This window comes from Leptidea sinapis, chromosome 9 (assembly GCF_905404315.1).
Source record: "Leptidea sinapis chromosome 9, ilLepSina1.1, whole genome shotgun sequence".
In the NCBI taxonomy this organism is placed as follows: domain Eukaryota; kingdom Metazoa; phylum Arthropoda; class Insecta; order Lepidoptera; family Pieridae; genus Leptidea; species Leptidea sinapis.
This window is the reverse complement of record NC_066273.1, coordinates 2,299,168-2,316,373: the sequence shown is the minus strand read 5'-3', so window position 1 is coordinate 2,316,373 and position 17,206 is coordinate 2,299,168. Positions and strand designations below refer to the sequence as shown.

The 17,206-nt window shown below is 35.4% G+C and overlaps 1 protein-coding gene across 4 annotated transcripts in view; it reads right to left on the bottom strand.

Moving 5' to 3' along the window:
* Positions 1 to 17,206, bottom strand: part of LOC126966054 (choline-phosphate cytidylyltransferase A-like) — a 55,680-nt gene that overhangs the window by 15,108 nt on the left and 23,366 nt on the right. For all 4 annotated transcript variants that reach the window (XM_050809925.1, XM_050809923.1, XM_050809926.1 and 1 more), the window contains exon 3: positions 7,241 to 7,338. In XM_050809925.1, coding sequence (XP_050665882.1) covers positions 7,241 to 7,338 — 98 coding nt within the window. The remainder of the gene's footprint in view (positions 1 to 7,240; positions 7,339 to 17,206) is intronic.

Below are 17,206 nucleotides of genomic sequence, written 5' to 3'. Positions count from 1 at the left end.
AAAGACGAATATTGGCTGAATTAATACTAAAGAAAAACTCAAATCATTTGGAAGTTATTAGTTTTCTGGTGTAAGGACTATATAAACCATAAACTTACAATATACTATGGTATATACAAACAGAGCGTATCTATTGTTACTGTAATCGATGTTGATTGACAAGTCATAAGCAGTCAGCCACACTTGAAATTAGCTCTTAGAAGCAGAAATGTATAAACATTATTGTGTTTCGGTCTGAAGGGCGCCGTTGCTAGTGAAATTACTGGGCAAATGAGACTTAACATCTTATGTCTCAAGGTGACGAGCGCAATCGTAGTGCCGCTTAGAAAAATAATAATAAAATAATAATTTAGTAGATATATTATATTGGGTGAGTGATATGTTTTAATATGCAACCTACACCTACATACAGCATGTCTGAGCTCTCTAGATCTTTATCCAGTTTTAATCAAGGTCGGTTCAGTGTAAATTTGATAAAACTAGTCTAGAGGTGCATTTTGTCTTATCAATTATCAGCTAATGTTGTTAAATCGACGTAACAAATGTAGCGCTAATTTCAATACGAGGTTGTTTTCTTTGATTAAAAGAATTCCAAAGTGAAAATGTTTGATGAAAGGCGATCTTAAGAGCTATTTACCGGTAGCTCGGTCGACAATCGAGTCGATTTAAAATAAAAATTAGCAAATTTACTACGCTATTAGTGGTGATCCATGCCAAATATAATTGTTCAGCAAGCTGAAAAAATTTACAAGTGAAAGTAACCAAAATTTATGAACTATGCTAGACTAGAACCTGCGACCTCCGAGGTTCCGTCCGAGCTCTCTTTCCAACTGAGCCAACCGGACGAGTTCGCATAGGTCGTAAAGGTACTTTGGTATGTCTTGTTCAACTCTCTAGGTTATGGCTTCATCTACATGATCTACTTTACAATTGATAACCTGCTCAACCCCAATATTTGCACATTACGAAATTGACTTTGCATGTCGCTTTTTCAAATTTGAATTTGATTTGTTCATTTACTCCCAGATTTGAGGGATATCACTTTAAAAATAAAAAATTGTTTAGATCTGAAAAATGTTTCTTGTTTTAGTTAACACAATGAAAAAAATATGAGTAATAAATGATTAAATGAATTGAAATCATAATTATATACCTCACTACCCGGATGAGACTAACACTTTGTGACACGTCAGCTATTGTGAAGAATGTATGACACTGATCCGATTCCGATTTACCCTCATTCAAAAACTTTGAGAAACGCATTGACACGGACACGTTCAATGAGTTATTCTGGAGCATAGTTTCTCAACCTTATTTTGCTCACCGCCCACTTTGAGAATATGTTTTTTTTCTAGAGTATTTTTTTGTGTATTTTTTTGCCTTTTTAGACTATATTTTTTAATCGACCCACGCCCCACCTGCGCCATCTCAATGCCCCCTAATATTCTCTGGGGTCTTCTACTGCCCCCCCGAAAGTTTCAAACGCCCGCAAGGGGGCGTTATCGCCCACGTTGAGAACCTATGTTCTGGAGGAATGGGTGTTCCACAAGGTTCTATTCTCGGACTTGTCTTGTTTCTCTACTTATTTCAAGAAATTTGTTTTGTGGTAGACGACAATCATAAGATTGTATTTTTTACTGATGATACATCCATCCTTTGAGTACATATTGGCGAGGTGCACTCTTAAAGGCACCTTGGTTCAAACAAATAATCTTTCAAAACCCAAAATATTTACGGTTTATCACACAGAATACAGAAAAGGTAAAAATCAACTAAACTTTAAATGACGAGAGATTTCAGTTTCACACGCCGGTTTTCGAATCACACATATAAAACTGACCTGGTCGCACAAATGAGATTAAAATGCGTCTTTAAAACAATACTAGAGTACACTTATGTTGCCAAATTAGTGTATTTTAGTTTTTTTATTGCATCATGATATAAAGAATTTTGCTGTTTCACCTGATTCCTGTCGCACGACACGCTATAAACCTTGCGGTGATCACTTAACACAAGGTGACCTGTACGCTCGTTTGTCCTACTTTTCTATAAAAAAAAACACTAATCTGGAGCAATCATGGCAACCTCTACTTGCGGTATTTTTTTAACTGGCAACCATGGTTGATCGTAAATAGCAAATATAAAACTTCCATTGTGTTTTAAAATAAAAATAAAACAGTTGACTATAAATAATTAACAATGATATACCTGTTTACAACTACAACAATTTTTTTTCAATTCCTTACAAAATTTCCTTTAAAATAACGTAAAATTGATTCGAAAAAATAAACTTGCTCACACTTAACTGGAGCGGAATTGTTTATTATAATCATCGCAACCTCTGCTTGCGGCCATTTTGTTTTGGAAGTGAAACATAAGCGATAGAAACAAAACTAAGGAAGAATAAAGCACAATGAATGTTGAAACCAACGAACAATTATTACGACATTCACTGGGAAACGATGACGCGCGGATTACATTTACTTGACAGGCTGTAGACTCAGCTCGTCTTACTTTGGCATTTAGATCAACAAGTGTCGTCATTGAAGCGTCATGGTCATCTGTGTTACAGATTCTTTTACAACGGCTCTTTGTTCTATATACTCGTTGCAGTATCAGTATTGCACAGTTCTTTCAATTGTATCGGGCCATAAAGAATGTTCCCAGCTAGATTGAGATCTCTTTTTATGGAATAGCCTCTTTAGTGGTCTAGAAACGACCTTAAGGCTGACCTGTAGTCCTATTTTAAAAACAAAACGAAAAAAGGTTCGAAGCGACATTACGTAAGAAAGTTAAATTTCGTCTTCTTGTGAGACAAATTGACGGTTCAGTTCATTGTAATGAGGTAAAGTTCCTATTTAGGGAAATCGTATGATGTATACGTAGGTATATAAACAAAATTAAACGATTATTATAATTTGGTTTTCTTTAAAATGAATAACAATTTCATTAAAAGTGAGAGTCACAGCAAACTTTATAAAAAAATTTGAAAACGGTTGAAACTAAAGGGATGGCACTGCAACTTCCCGCTAATTCCATAACTAAACGCTTCAACTTGTACTTATAACAATTTTGAGCTCTTCGAGCTCAGAGAGTTACCTGTTCTATGGTTTTGAGCTGCTCGTGCTCAAAAGTCTGGCAAAAGCTTAATAAAACACTATTTGTTTTTTAATTTCAAAGGGCAATAGTTTTTGAATGAATGAATAGATATTCACGCGGTTGGCGGATCGAACTCGTAGTTTCGAAGTAATTATATATAAAAAAAAACACTTTTTTCAGTTTTCTTTCGTCAATGATAGGTAACTCACGAACGAATCAACCGATTTTGACCGACGTGGTTTTTTGATGTGAAGAGTTTTTTTTGGAATCGATCGGTAAAGTAGTATAAAAAATATTCCTTAATTTTTTTGAGGTTTCTTAAAATCTCCCGGTCCAAATTGTATTCAAAATCTAAGTTTGGTCAAGCCCTTTCGAATGCCAAAATTCGCCAACCGCGACGAAATCGGTCGAGCCGTTAAAAAGTTATAATAGTATCCATACACACATAAACATACAGATGTACGGACGCAATCACGTTAAAACGTGATCTGATGAAAACTCGATTTTCGAAAAACAGGCTAAATCCCAATAACTTCCCGAATCTTCAGTTCGTCGGCAGTTAAAAAAATGAGCCACATAGGCCTTTGCGAGAACAACAAAAATAGCCAATAAAACAAATAGTGTTTCTTCAATCACACGTAATTTAATTTTGCGCGCACACACTTTGCTATCATATTGCTTCCTAAATTTTTGTATAGGATATAAGTATACCACGCGACGAAAAAACTTGCAATTTTGCCTTGAGGCCGGTGAAACGCCACTTCATCTCATCTGAGATTGTGGCTCAATATGCGGCGACTACACCCTACTCCCAGATGCTTTTTGTAATACTCGCGTCAAGAAGATACTGCGGTTCGTAAAAGCGGCAGGGCTTGACGACGAACTATAAATATAAGTGGCGACCACAATAGTTCAATTCTGAACGCGCTGTTACTAGGACTCATTAGGACTAGACACAACCTCTCCAAATAAATAAATGATAGCACGCATAGCAACTATAAAATGGCTTATATTTTAAACTACCTCGTAATAACATTAAACTTGGCTTCAACGTTAGCAATAGGGGTCGTCCGTGAGGAAGTAGGTTTATTGGGGTTCAGGGTGAGGACTGTAATGTAATTATCATTTTAAATCAAATAACAATGTTGTACTGGCAAGTGGTGTGTTATCCATGTCAAGGTACAAACAGACACCTAACACTTTCATAGTAAATAAAATTAAATATTTAAGAGCTCAGTAATGTTCTTGTGCCTAACAATTTGGAATTTTAGCACTTACTGTGATAACGTACGTGTCACAAAAATATCCAATACTTATAAATATAATAATAACTTTAGTAGATTCACGGCTAAAATATTGTATAGAAAAATGAATTTAAGACAGTCTATTTGCTTTTGCTATTGCTATTGAGGTACAAAGTCCCAGAATAACATTTTAATACACTCTAACAGCGTCAATAAATGCGTCACTATAAACACCGTTAGCGTGAGAGATTCAGTGAAACCGCTCCTTTGCGTAGGAAAGTAAGGCTATACCTTATTATTTTGATTTGTTTCCTTTATAATAAATACCTACTGACTATTTATCTTCACTCATTAGGTCTTGATGATTGACGCACTGATTTTACCAGGATTTCTTGTAATACTAATATTACTTGCCTATTCTCACATATACGTAAAAGGGTTGTTGTATAAACGCACTGGGATGTTGCTCAATTTTAGTCGATTTCAGATTATATACATATAAAAGGCGGAGCTGGGTAAGAGGGTCACTTAATGGCAATTGAAAACAGTCATTCCGCAGCCGCCCAAGGAAATCAGCAAAACCAAAGGTAAGGGGTATGCTCTAAACTTCAAGATCCTATGCGTATCAAATATTGCAGGCAGCAGATGATTCAACATAGTAGCTGTGCGAGGCCAAAAATTTCTTGGGAAACGTCATTTAAAAACATCGGAATCGTACATTTATCATAATAATAATATTTAATGTAAGAGTAGAGCTATGTTACGTACAAATACCATATAAGAGAACATACTTTAGAAACTTTGGAAGTTATTAAGGATCTTGGTGTGACTTTCGACAAAAAAACTACTTTTCTTCACCATTTTTGAAAACCTTCTTAAAAATGACCACATTGGATGAACGTAGAGAACTTCTGGATCCTCTGTTTACTCATAAACTATTGTACGGCTTTATCGAGTGCCCAAATTGCTAAATAAATTTAGTCTAAGAGTACCAATAACAATTCCACGTAAACGTATTACTCCACTTTGTCCTCCACTTCATCGAACGATCCTAGGTACCAATTCCCCAGTCCCACGGTTATGTAAAATTTTAATTTCTTATAGCGTAGCTGATATTCACATTTTTGCTGATTGCTTAGCCAAACTCCGTTTGACCATTTGCACCAACATTGGTAATTTTTTATAATGTTACAATTGGAAAATTAATGTACCTAACCGTACACGGTTAGTTATACATAACTATGTAACCTACTCATGTTTTAATTAAAAAAAACTGTTTAATTCTTAACTTATTCTATATAATACCTAAAATAAATTATTTCTGTGCATGCTGTGTTTATTTGTAGGTAAGCACTACATTTAGTTCCTAGTTCTTGGTTCCAATTTTTATATTTGTGTGTATTATTGTGATTGTAAATAAACCTTATAAATAAAATAAGTAGGTAACTCTGGTTAATAGTACATAGTTATAAAATTAGCAAAAAAAACTTTACAATAGATAAGTATAACATAAAAGGGTGGATGAACGAAGGAGTGGAAGAATCGAAGATAGTTTCGGGAGCATAGACTTTCAATTACATTTAGCACCAAACAAAAGTGATATTCCGAACATAACAGAATAGACTAACGCTTTTCAATTCATGAAACGTGAAGCTATAAATATAAACTGTACAGTTGACCGATCAAAAATGTAGTTTTAAAAATAACCAATCTTGGCATACATTTTACAATTATAACACTCGCTCATAAACGACTGACCGAGTTGTTAAACACAAAACAATGCTATCAAGAATCTTGTTCATCAAAACAACTCATTGTCTTTAAGAAACGATTCAGCGTGATTATAACAACGACGACGTTATAAATGAAAAAAAAGACGTGACAAGCTCTTATGTGCCCAATGGAAAGCGTGCGAGGGAAATTATACAGAAATTAGGCAATGTTTTTTATGCAATTTGTGAAGGCTAAAGTTAGCTATTTCCACGAGAGAAGTTTGAAGGTATGAGGCAAAATCTCTCTACAACGTACCGAAAAAAAAAACAAAGTTAATGAAGGATTAACAATTTATTATTTTTAACTTCCCGTTAAGAAAATTGAAATTTCGGGAAGTTATTGGTTTTACTCCGTTTTTAGAAATTCGAGTTTTCATCAGATCTCGACGTTTTAAGGTCCTAGGAAGCTTCCCTGACTATTCCCGCGATAGTGTCCGTACGTCTGTGTGTTTTGTTTTAGAATAGTTTTTTTTAATTGTTGATATTATAAATATTTTTTTGTATTGCCATACAAGATTAGGTGTATTTTAGAAAGCACCGTTTATTACTACAGTTTTTATATATTCAGCAATTTGTGAGCTCATATGTGATAGCCTTATTAATGAGGAGTTTAAATCTAGCCATCATATTATAGCTAATACTAGTTGAGGTCATCGGCTTCACCTTAGCATTAGACAAAGACGTTGTTCTACTACAGTGGGATGTTTCTAATATCTTTCATATGGCTATTTCTAATACATAAGTCCTGAGCTTCCCCGGGGCATAAAAAGAATAGGGAAGTCCTAAGCCCAAGGGTGTCGTAAGAGGCGACTTAGGGCATTTACCAGTAGGTATGGCCGGCTAGATTATGGCTACCACGACGAAGACTTTTTCTGCCGTGACGCAGTAATGTGTAAGCATTATTGTGTTTCGGTCTGAAGGGCACCGTAGCTTTTGTCCCAAGGTGACATTTTTAAGGTTTTTCAAGAATCCGTAGCGACACTGAATTCGGGCGTATCAATGACCATCAGCTGAACGTCCTGCTCGTGTCGTCCCTTACTGTTATTAAAATCAGCCGACAAACATTAGTTATAACCAGATGAAAATGCATGACCCAACTAATAACTTAAACTACAGTACACTTACCTCGTCAACGTATCTACAATGTCTGACTGCCTCGTACCGTTCATCCTCAGTCATAACAGTGCGACCCTTCCGGCTGTGTGTTAGTTTGTCACTGCATACTGTAACAATGAACAACATTATAGGCCCCGCAAGTTACGATCGGGACAGGCCGCCATCGCAGTGACGTAACGACAGCTAGCTGACCGTGATCATACTCGGATCGAGTGTACCTACTTGTAACAGTTAAATAGTGTAGTAGTCAGCCGAATGCTTCCGGATCACATATTTACCCCGAGAAAACACCGCTTTCGTATTTATATGACTTTGACAATTGCATCCCTTGACAACAAAGTGATCCTATAAGGAGCTATGAGTTCGTTTCACCTATAAGGTACGAAGCCCTTTAAACAATATTTTACTATAGACACACAAAGCACTAAATGCGAGATACACAGTTTTACAGTAAAACCCTTCTCTATACATTATCATTAGAGTCTTATTAATCATACTTGTGTTATCTATCAACGTACCGAGTCTTTGAACAGTTTTAGTTGATTTCTCATTTTTTTTGATTATAAATTAGAGGTGGCAAAGGGTCAAGAAATACGCTGCCAGCCTTAAGGGTATGCTCTAAAGTTTGCTTCAGTTACCTAAGTGTTATCGGTTCGGGAATTCAGCAGGAGGCAAATGATTCCACAAAGAGGTCGGGCGAGACAAAAAGGTTCAATAACAATCGCGATTTGCCGTAGAAGATGTAGAAAGAGCCTAGATCTATACACGACACTAAAGAATCAAGCAATGACGTGATCGTCGGTGAATTGAGCCACTCTTTGTTGTATACGGTCGCACGGGGGATCTTCCGCCCACAGGTGAAAATTATACTGCATGTGCAGCTGAACTATATATATTTGCACGCGGCGACTTGAAGTAGTTTAGGGCTATATTTCACCAGGAGACCGTGGCGGCGCAACCAGTCGCACCATCGCGGTGTCCGTAAGCTATCAACTATAATAGATAGACCAGAGTATTGTGGTGTGGCCACACGGAGACGATATCAAAATGTATCCCGAAGAGATATAACTACTGCTGGTATGCAAGTAGGAAAAGAAAGTTCAAGAGAAAAAAGAAACACTGGTAGGTTCACCCTTATTTAGCCTTAGCAATTCATTTTTAAATCTCTATCAGAATAATCTGATGAGGACTCGCCATATTGAGAGTTGCTTGACTCCTCTTTGGAGTTTGGAAGTGATCTCAAATTGAGAGGATAGAACAATGAACGTGAACGCACTAACCTGCGATGAATTGACTAACTTTTTCCAACCCAATTTCGGGAAGTTTTATATCAGATAAAATTTTTACTTATCATATAGCCAAAATAATAAGTACATAGATATAATTTGTAGATTCAGATCGAAAACAGTTACTTGACGTACATAAATTACGCCAATTTACCATAACAGTATTAAAAGCTCAACTCAAGCGAAAATCAACATAGACGGCTATTAAATTTCCCATAAGGAAATATCGCGATAGTTTATTACTAACGATAAAATATCAAAAGGAAATGTTAAGGTGTTTCATTTACTGATAAGAATGTTATGTTAAATACGGCACAGGTTAATGATGCAAGTAATAAGAAATATAAAAATTATATAACTAGAAATAATATAACAATAATAGGTTCATCAGACAATTGAATGGTCTCGGTATGAGAATAATAAAATACTTATTAATCAACTTAAAAAAAGGAGGAGGTTTCAATTCGTCGGTATGTTTTTTTTAGGTTTGTTACCTCAGAACTTTAGACTGGGTGAACCGATTTTGATAATTCTTATTTGAAAGCTGACCATTGCAATTTGGTGCAGATCTGACAATAGCATCCATGAGAAAACCATAAGTCTTAAAATAAGTATGTGCGCGATAAATTGACGAATAACTCAATATAGCGGAAGTCCATTTGGATGATTCTTTTTTTATCTATCTACCTTCAAAAGTAGTTTAGTGAGAGTTGTGCTAAATTTTTGATTATCGGATCCATGACAAAGTAACGGAACTCTTCAATTCTTAGGATTCTCAAATTAACGATACTATAATATACAACAGCCGAATCTTCTTTATTGTATCCGGATATTTCAGTCACCTATCGTAAAGTCGCTATGGTCAAGTTATTGTCGTAGTCGAATATGATGATCTAAGGAACTTCTTAACGACTTACGTTCATTGCATTGCAAAATTTACCATATGTACATCAGATTCAGTAAAAACCAAAAAAAAAAAAACAAATAAACAACCGATTTCAAAAATACTATTCTAAAACAATATATATAATATGCACTAAAAAGCATACAAATAATTGCGTATTTTATACAATCTAATTCTAGTTTGTCTCTTCGTCTAGTTACAAAAACATCAATAATCGTAACAAGAAATAAATAGTTATACTAATATTAATAGCTGTGTTACCTGTATTTTTAATATCTGTTTTCTTATGTATAAAATCTTATATATTTTATATAAAACATTGCTGTGCCATTATTACGTCACATATTGTCTACCCACCCCACCCTTTTGTAAAAATGCGACCAGCAATAAAATATTTTGCCTTTGATTTGATTTGAATTAGATAAATTAATTAGATTGTATATAAATACGCAATTATTTTAATTCTTTTAAGTGCATATGATATCTGTTGTTTTGGAATAGTGTTTTTTCAGTCGGTTGTTTTCTTTTTTGTTATTTTATTTTACTTAGACAAATAGCAACTGTTAACATTTTTGCAAAAGAAATCATCATAGATTATGGAGTTTTTCCTAATATTTGCTTCAATGGAAGTTGGCGGCCGTTCACATCCACAGGATTTGGACTGCTGCCAGAATAAGCCCTCATGTATATCCACCCCTTAAGTGAACAATTAATTGAATCTAAATTTTGATCGAGGCTTTAATTACGAGGGTTTTATTCTTCGGGCTGAGAGGCTCTACAGAGACTGCATTTTATTAAAAAAAATCGGATTTGGGTCCTTTTTCTCGAAATTTGGATGGATACATCTAAATTCTGTGCTTTGAACAGAATAGGACTTTCTGTCACACATATAAAGCCTGTACAAGGTCTTAGTCTAGTCTAATACCAACTACAACATACCCTCAAAATAGCGCTATAAATATCCAGTTGGGCATATAATGAAAACTTTTAATTCAAGGAATGTGGGCGATTTTATTAGCGACTTTGAGGTGAGTTGGCGGGCGGGGATTACTTTGGAAAGAGTTTCCCGCGAATCTGGAGAATAATGCGTCTATATAATTTTTTTAAATAAAATATAAATGTGCATAGGATTTTTAAAAATGTATAAATCAGCACAACCACTCCTTATTAATTCTTTAAAGTGAATGTTATTATGGCCCGCCCTGCAAAACTATTGTCTGTAATGTCAAATATGATGCTAGGATCCAATTACTTAATTACAAATTTAAGTGAAGCAAAACATGTTTTGTCTGAAGCCAAATAATGGTTTTACCCATCCTAAAGTTTATCAGTGTATATATATCAGCAATTCGTAAATTTATCAATCTACAAAATTCAGTTAAGTCATTTGTTATAATTAAATAGGATGAAAGAAACGTGGTCCGAAAAATGAGCCTTGGGGGGTACCTATATAATATAAACGATGTTATCAGATCACGTCAATCGGCGTCTGTATTGTTTGCAATTACAAATAACTAGGCCAGAGATATGCAATTTATCACTCTTAATAGAGTTTTGTTTGTTATAAATTAACTCTAGGCTTTTTTTACGTGTATTCAATCATGTACATATTTACTTTTAAACTTACATAATATAGTATTTATATTTAGACAAGTGTGACACCAATTATTAAGACATTCGTTTAAATATCGGCTCGAACTCAGAGTCCCACTTCCTCTGATATGGTATTATTTATAATAAACATATAAAACATTTAAGCGGCTGGTGTAAAGGTACTTACTATATTATAAAGACGAAGAGTTTTGTTTGAATAGGCAAACCTCTAGATCTATTCGTATTTAAATAATTATTTTTGTATATGACAGCCATGTTATGAGAAATATAATATATATGTCCAGAATTAGGCACCACCTCTTAGCAGACCTTTAAATATGGAGTAAAGTTTAACCTGAAGAAAAAGCTCTCCCTAACTGCTGTAGAATTTAGCAATGATGTCACCGAGTGACGTGACGCGGTATTTGTACAGAACATTCGATACTCTATTGTTGTTTATTAAATACACGGGTGACACTAAGGTAGAGCAAGTTTTAATTAATTACAACGACGTTCTATACATAAAAGATAATGCATGTCATCTAAAAACAAACATCAATATGTAACATGCCACAAATTACAACATAATAAACTTTGAATGCTATATCTATACATTGATCCATTTACTCCAGTTATTTTAAATATTCTTGGTCAATAAGCAGCAATGTAAAACATTTATTCAGTTCATGTTTAAATTAGACAGTGACATTTGACACATGACTAAGGAGAAAAGTGTGCTTTTTTATGGAATAGGAGGACAAACGAGCGTACGGGTCACCTGGTGTTAAGTGATCACTGCCGCCTCTTGCAACACCAGATGAATCACAAGAGCGTTGCCGGCCTTCAAAGAAGGTGTACGCGCTTTTTTTGAAGGTACCCATGTCGTATTGTCCCGGAAACACCGCACAAGGCAGCTCATTCCACAGTTTGTAGTACGAGGAATAAATTTCCTTGAAAACCGCACTGTGGAGGACCGCCACACATCCACATGGTGGGGATGATATCCTAACTTGTGCCGTGTCGTGCGAAGGTGGAATTCGGCGGCAGGAATAATGTTTAACAGCTCTTCGGAACACTCCCCGTGATAAACGCGGTAGAAGACACACAATGAAGCGACGTCTGACATTGTCTTTTAGCACACTTTTGCAGTTTCGCTATCAGACTGCGAATGATATGTCCTTATATCTGTAAAGAACGTATTGAGTAATTACAATATAAGTAATTGGTTACATAATAACACATTATTAATAGTATCGCGCAGTCATCAAGCACGAAACTTATTTCCAAACATTAAATGATAGCGATTGTCGCGTGTTATCAAGTGATCCGATCACGTGGACGTATCGAGCTGATTGAAAAACCGACGTGAATTACGATCAGAATTAATTATAGAGTATCTACTCATAGCGAGACTCCATCGAGCGAATGAAGCTTACAACATTACTGGGTTACCCACTCATAAAGATTTATGAGATAGACTCATATTTGAGTACAGTAAAGTACAGCTCCTTATTCGCGCTTCCTTCATTCACTATTCGCGGATTAAAAAATTGTGACCCAATTCCTATATTCGCGGCTAAAGATTTCTTTATTCGCGGATGTAATCGCGGAGGTACATAGTACATGCATATTAATAAAAAGAATTCCAACATAGCCAAAATTGCGAATGGAATAGGACGAGATGGGTACGAACAGATAGAATCAAGTGACATTCAGGAGTTGCTTGAATCGCAAGATGAATATTTGACTGAAATCGACTTGGAGGAAACTTTAAATTCACAGCCCATTGAAGAAGACGCTTCAAAAAGCACTGGAAATGTGACATTTAATTCTGAAAAATCTTAGTAAAGAAAAAAGACAAATTGCTAATGATAGTGCTGAATATCAGTTTGAAACGAAAGAATATCAGTTTTAAAAACTGCCAAGCAAGAAGAAATTACAAAATTCTTTAAACCGTTGCCTAAGCCTGAAGATAATAATTAATAAGCATGGTCAAAAGCTTCAGTTAAATTGTTTTTTTATATGTTTTTGTCACCTAGGAACGTATAATCCCATATAAATTACCATTCCGTATTCACGGTTTCTGTATTCGCGGCATATTTACGGAACATATACCCCGCGAATAAAGAGCTTTTACTGTATATAAAATCCATGACTCGTGATGTTGCCAATAAATATAAAATGATTACAATACAAATTGTAATCTCGAAGCATGACACTTCTCGGTACCATTTTTGGGAATTGTCTTTTGTACTTACTATGCCAAATATTTTTATTCAAGTACATAAATAAAAAAGTCATTTGATTCGTCTAGTATATTTTTATGAGAAAATTGACGACTGGAGCAGGTAATCTATATATATATAAATGAATTGCTGTTCGTTAGTCTCGCTAAAACTCGAGAACGGCTGGACCGATTTGGCTAATTTTGGTCTTGAATTATTCGTGGAAGTCCAGAGAAGGTTGAGAAGGAATAAAATGATAATGCTCGGAATTAAATAAAAACAACAATTTTGTTTTTCCTTTGATGTGGCCCCCGTCGTTCAGAAATCAAATTGAAAGAATAGTTTAAAATGAATAACTTACTAGAATTTATATCTTTCTAACTTTCTCAGGAGGTAAAAAATAAACTTAATATTATACAGAACAACGTCTGTCAGGTCAGCTAGTTGATAGATATAGATATTGCAGTGTCGCTTAGGATTCTTAAAAAACATAAAAATTTTAAGCGGCAATGAGTTGCGCTTGTCACTTTGATCTATAACTAATATAAGGCTTAAAATTTTATAGTGTTTGTTTCTTAAATAGTTCGGTCACTGTGTGTTATATTTAGAGCTTTATGTTGTGTTTTATAAATAGAAAATTGTATAAATTTAGTCTGTCATATTAGCGAATAAATTATTCTCATTGAACCATGTCAATATAGTTTCTAAATTTTTGTTAATAGTCATTATAATTAATAGGTTTATGCTCGTCAGGAATAATAATAGATATATCATCAGCAAATAATACACAGTAATAGTCAACCACATCGGTTAAATCATTCAAATAAATGAAAAATAGTAAGGGTCCCATACGACTACCTTGAGGAACTCCAAATTTACTAACTAAATAGGGTTACTTCTCCGGTTTCTTATTTAGTTCATATTTACTATTGACGATAAAACATGGTTGCCAGTTAATAGCCATTTAAAATTATTTTTATCAAAACAAACACATACTTGCAGAATCGAGCAGTGGGATCTTGGGCTATCAAGTCAATATCGAATATTTATTTGAAACTTTTTACAGGACGCTATTTGAAATTAATCATAGCTTTAACCGGCGAAGATTGGACGGTTACGGCTAACTGATTAAGTTATGACGTCATCTAAAAATAGTCTAATGGTGCAACTCAATTTTTGCTTATCCGGTACTTTAACATGTTTGTTATTGCTAAAGTTAGTTGATTCAACCCGCCCTAAATGTCCAATGCTGTATATAAGTTATTCAATCCCAAATCTTAAAAGAAACCACACCAAATACCATGAACGCTTGATGGGTTGAGCAATACCGTCTCCGGCTGATTGTATACTCTTTGTAATTAAACGTCACTAATAATAATAATAATTCATTAACGAGTTACTACACATTCCTCCATGTAGATAAAGTCGTACGATACATGTTGACCAATGAAATTAGTCACTGATAAGTGAATTATGAATCAGCGTGCTTTCTAAACAAAGATCGTTATAAATAAATTAATTAATTCGGTCAAGTGTAATTATATATAGTATAGATCGTACTCAGACTTTACTCACGTAAAACTTAGTTGAGTTCGAGCCAAGAGCAATCTTTCATTTGACAGCTGAAGTTATGCTGAGACAGCCCAATAGAATTGTCAACCGCGCGTTTCATTATACGCAGTACACTGTCGATTATTATTTAAAAACTTTTACAATAGGAAGTATACTAAATTATAACAGTATCCAAAACTTATTTGATTATTAGTTTTATTGAAATAAGTGGTAATCGATGAATGATTTATGCGAAATGCGCACTTGTTAGCTTATTTTGTATGAGAAACGGAACGCAACGGAAACAGTAATTGGGATGACGCAAGAAATTGTTGATTTCCTTTTTGTTCTGCTAATAGTCTGAGTTTTTACTAAGTTGTCTTAAGCTTATCTCGCACTCAAAGCGATCTCCATAAATACGGACTTCGACTTAACTCTCTAGATTAGTCTGAGCAATGTGTTAGGCTTTACTTACGAGAAACTTAGCTGAGAGTAACTTAGCATAATCTTTGATTTCGTTTTTATAGTCATTGTCATTTTAGAGCTGAAATTATGCTGAGCTTAAGCTAAGAGAGCCCAATGTTCGCGTTTTATCTCTACGCCTTATAGATCTCAGCTTAAGATGATTCTTGAACCAGAATCGTATTTGCCGTAACCCGAACACTCAATCAAAACTTGGCCTGCGTATACGAGGCGCATCTGGTCACACAGCTGAACCTATTTGGACGGCACTTTCACTGGCAGATAAGCATACGTTATAAGCCTAGATAATAGAAAAACAAATGGTGGTTTATACTAGCAATTCAAACAATACAGTATAAGTTCATTATGAAGATTCTGTTTCCGATTTTCTGTTAACCGATTAAGAACGGTTTTTTTACGGGTCAACAAAAGGTAATAATGAACTTAATTTGGAGTCAGAACGAAATAACATAAATAACCTAATTTTACAATTACATAAAAGAAACTGTTTCCAAAATTTGCCACTGCCTCATGTTTTAGTAAAGATAATGAGTGAGTGGGAAAGAGTGATAGTTAAAAGGTGAATGGAGTAACTAAGGCTGCTTAAATTTTTGAATAAACTCGCAAAAGTTCATGAAGTTTTAAAATATTTCCGGTTCAATGACCGGATTGACGCGAAATTATAAGAAATATATAATTGCTCGATCATTTGGTGCTACGTAAAAACGTCGCTGTGTATTAATTCATGTGCCGAATTTATCACGGGGAGTGGTCCGGAGGGTTCTTTCACCTGATCTCTGCCTCCACTCTCTGACATCCACAGTACCACTACACGCCACAGTCCTGTGATTCCTGTGGTACTGCAACAGAGTAGCAGCGGCGGTCATTTATCGTCCGTTGGGCAAATGATAGTTTGTCTCCTCTTTCTTCCATTAAAAAAAACATTCAGTGCGGTTGTCAAGAAATATTCAACCTCGTACTGCATAACTTTAGGGTCAACTCTCTTTCGAGGTATTAACAGGACGTAACGACATGGGGATTTAAAAAATAAAAGGCACGTAGGTACAAGGGGAAGGTTCGTTGGAACCATTAGTGCGCATATTTCATACAAACATTCTCGACACCTTTATCGTCTGTATTTAACCCTGGACCAAAATAATTTTCTAATAAGACAATTAATATCTTCGTTATGTGTGTCTCTCTGTATTGCAGCTGGTGCTTCGGCTGAACAATATATATCGCAAACAATCATAGACACACAAAACTACCCTCCCATTCGGTTTGGTTAACTTTCGGAGGAAAGTGCCATTGTAGCTCGAACCTATGTTATTTTAGTATTCTAAAATCTAAAAAAGGCCTAAGCCAAATTAGGATGTGACCGCCACACATCTAGATGGTGGGGATGATAAAACTACAAAACTACTCTACTGATTTTCATTGTTTACATCAATGAATAGCTTTATTTTAGCGAGGACAAACGAGCGTACTGGTCAACTGTTGTTGAGATCACCGCCCCCATATTCTCTTGCAACAAGTTAGGATATCGTCCCCACCATCTGGTTGTGTGGCGGTCCTCCACTGTGCGGTTTTCAAGGAGCTTTCTTCCACGTACTACAAAGCTGTGGAATGAGCTTCCTTGTGCGGTGTTTCCGGGACGATACGACATGGGTACCTTCAAAAAAAGCGCGTACACCTTCCTTAAAGGCCGGCAACGCTCTTGTGATTCCTCTGGTGTTTCAAGAGAATGTGGGCGGCGGTGCTCACTTAACACCAGGTGACCCGTACGCTCGTTTGTCCTCCTGTTCCATAAAAAAAAGCTAATGTTTCCACTTAAAATCCCTCATAGGAGTTATGATGTCTCCAGCGCAAGAGGGAATGGACGGCGGTGATCACTGACGCTTGTTCGGCCTCCTCTTCCATAAAGAAATAGTGAATATGACGCAACACCCAGATG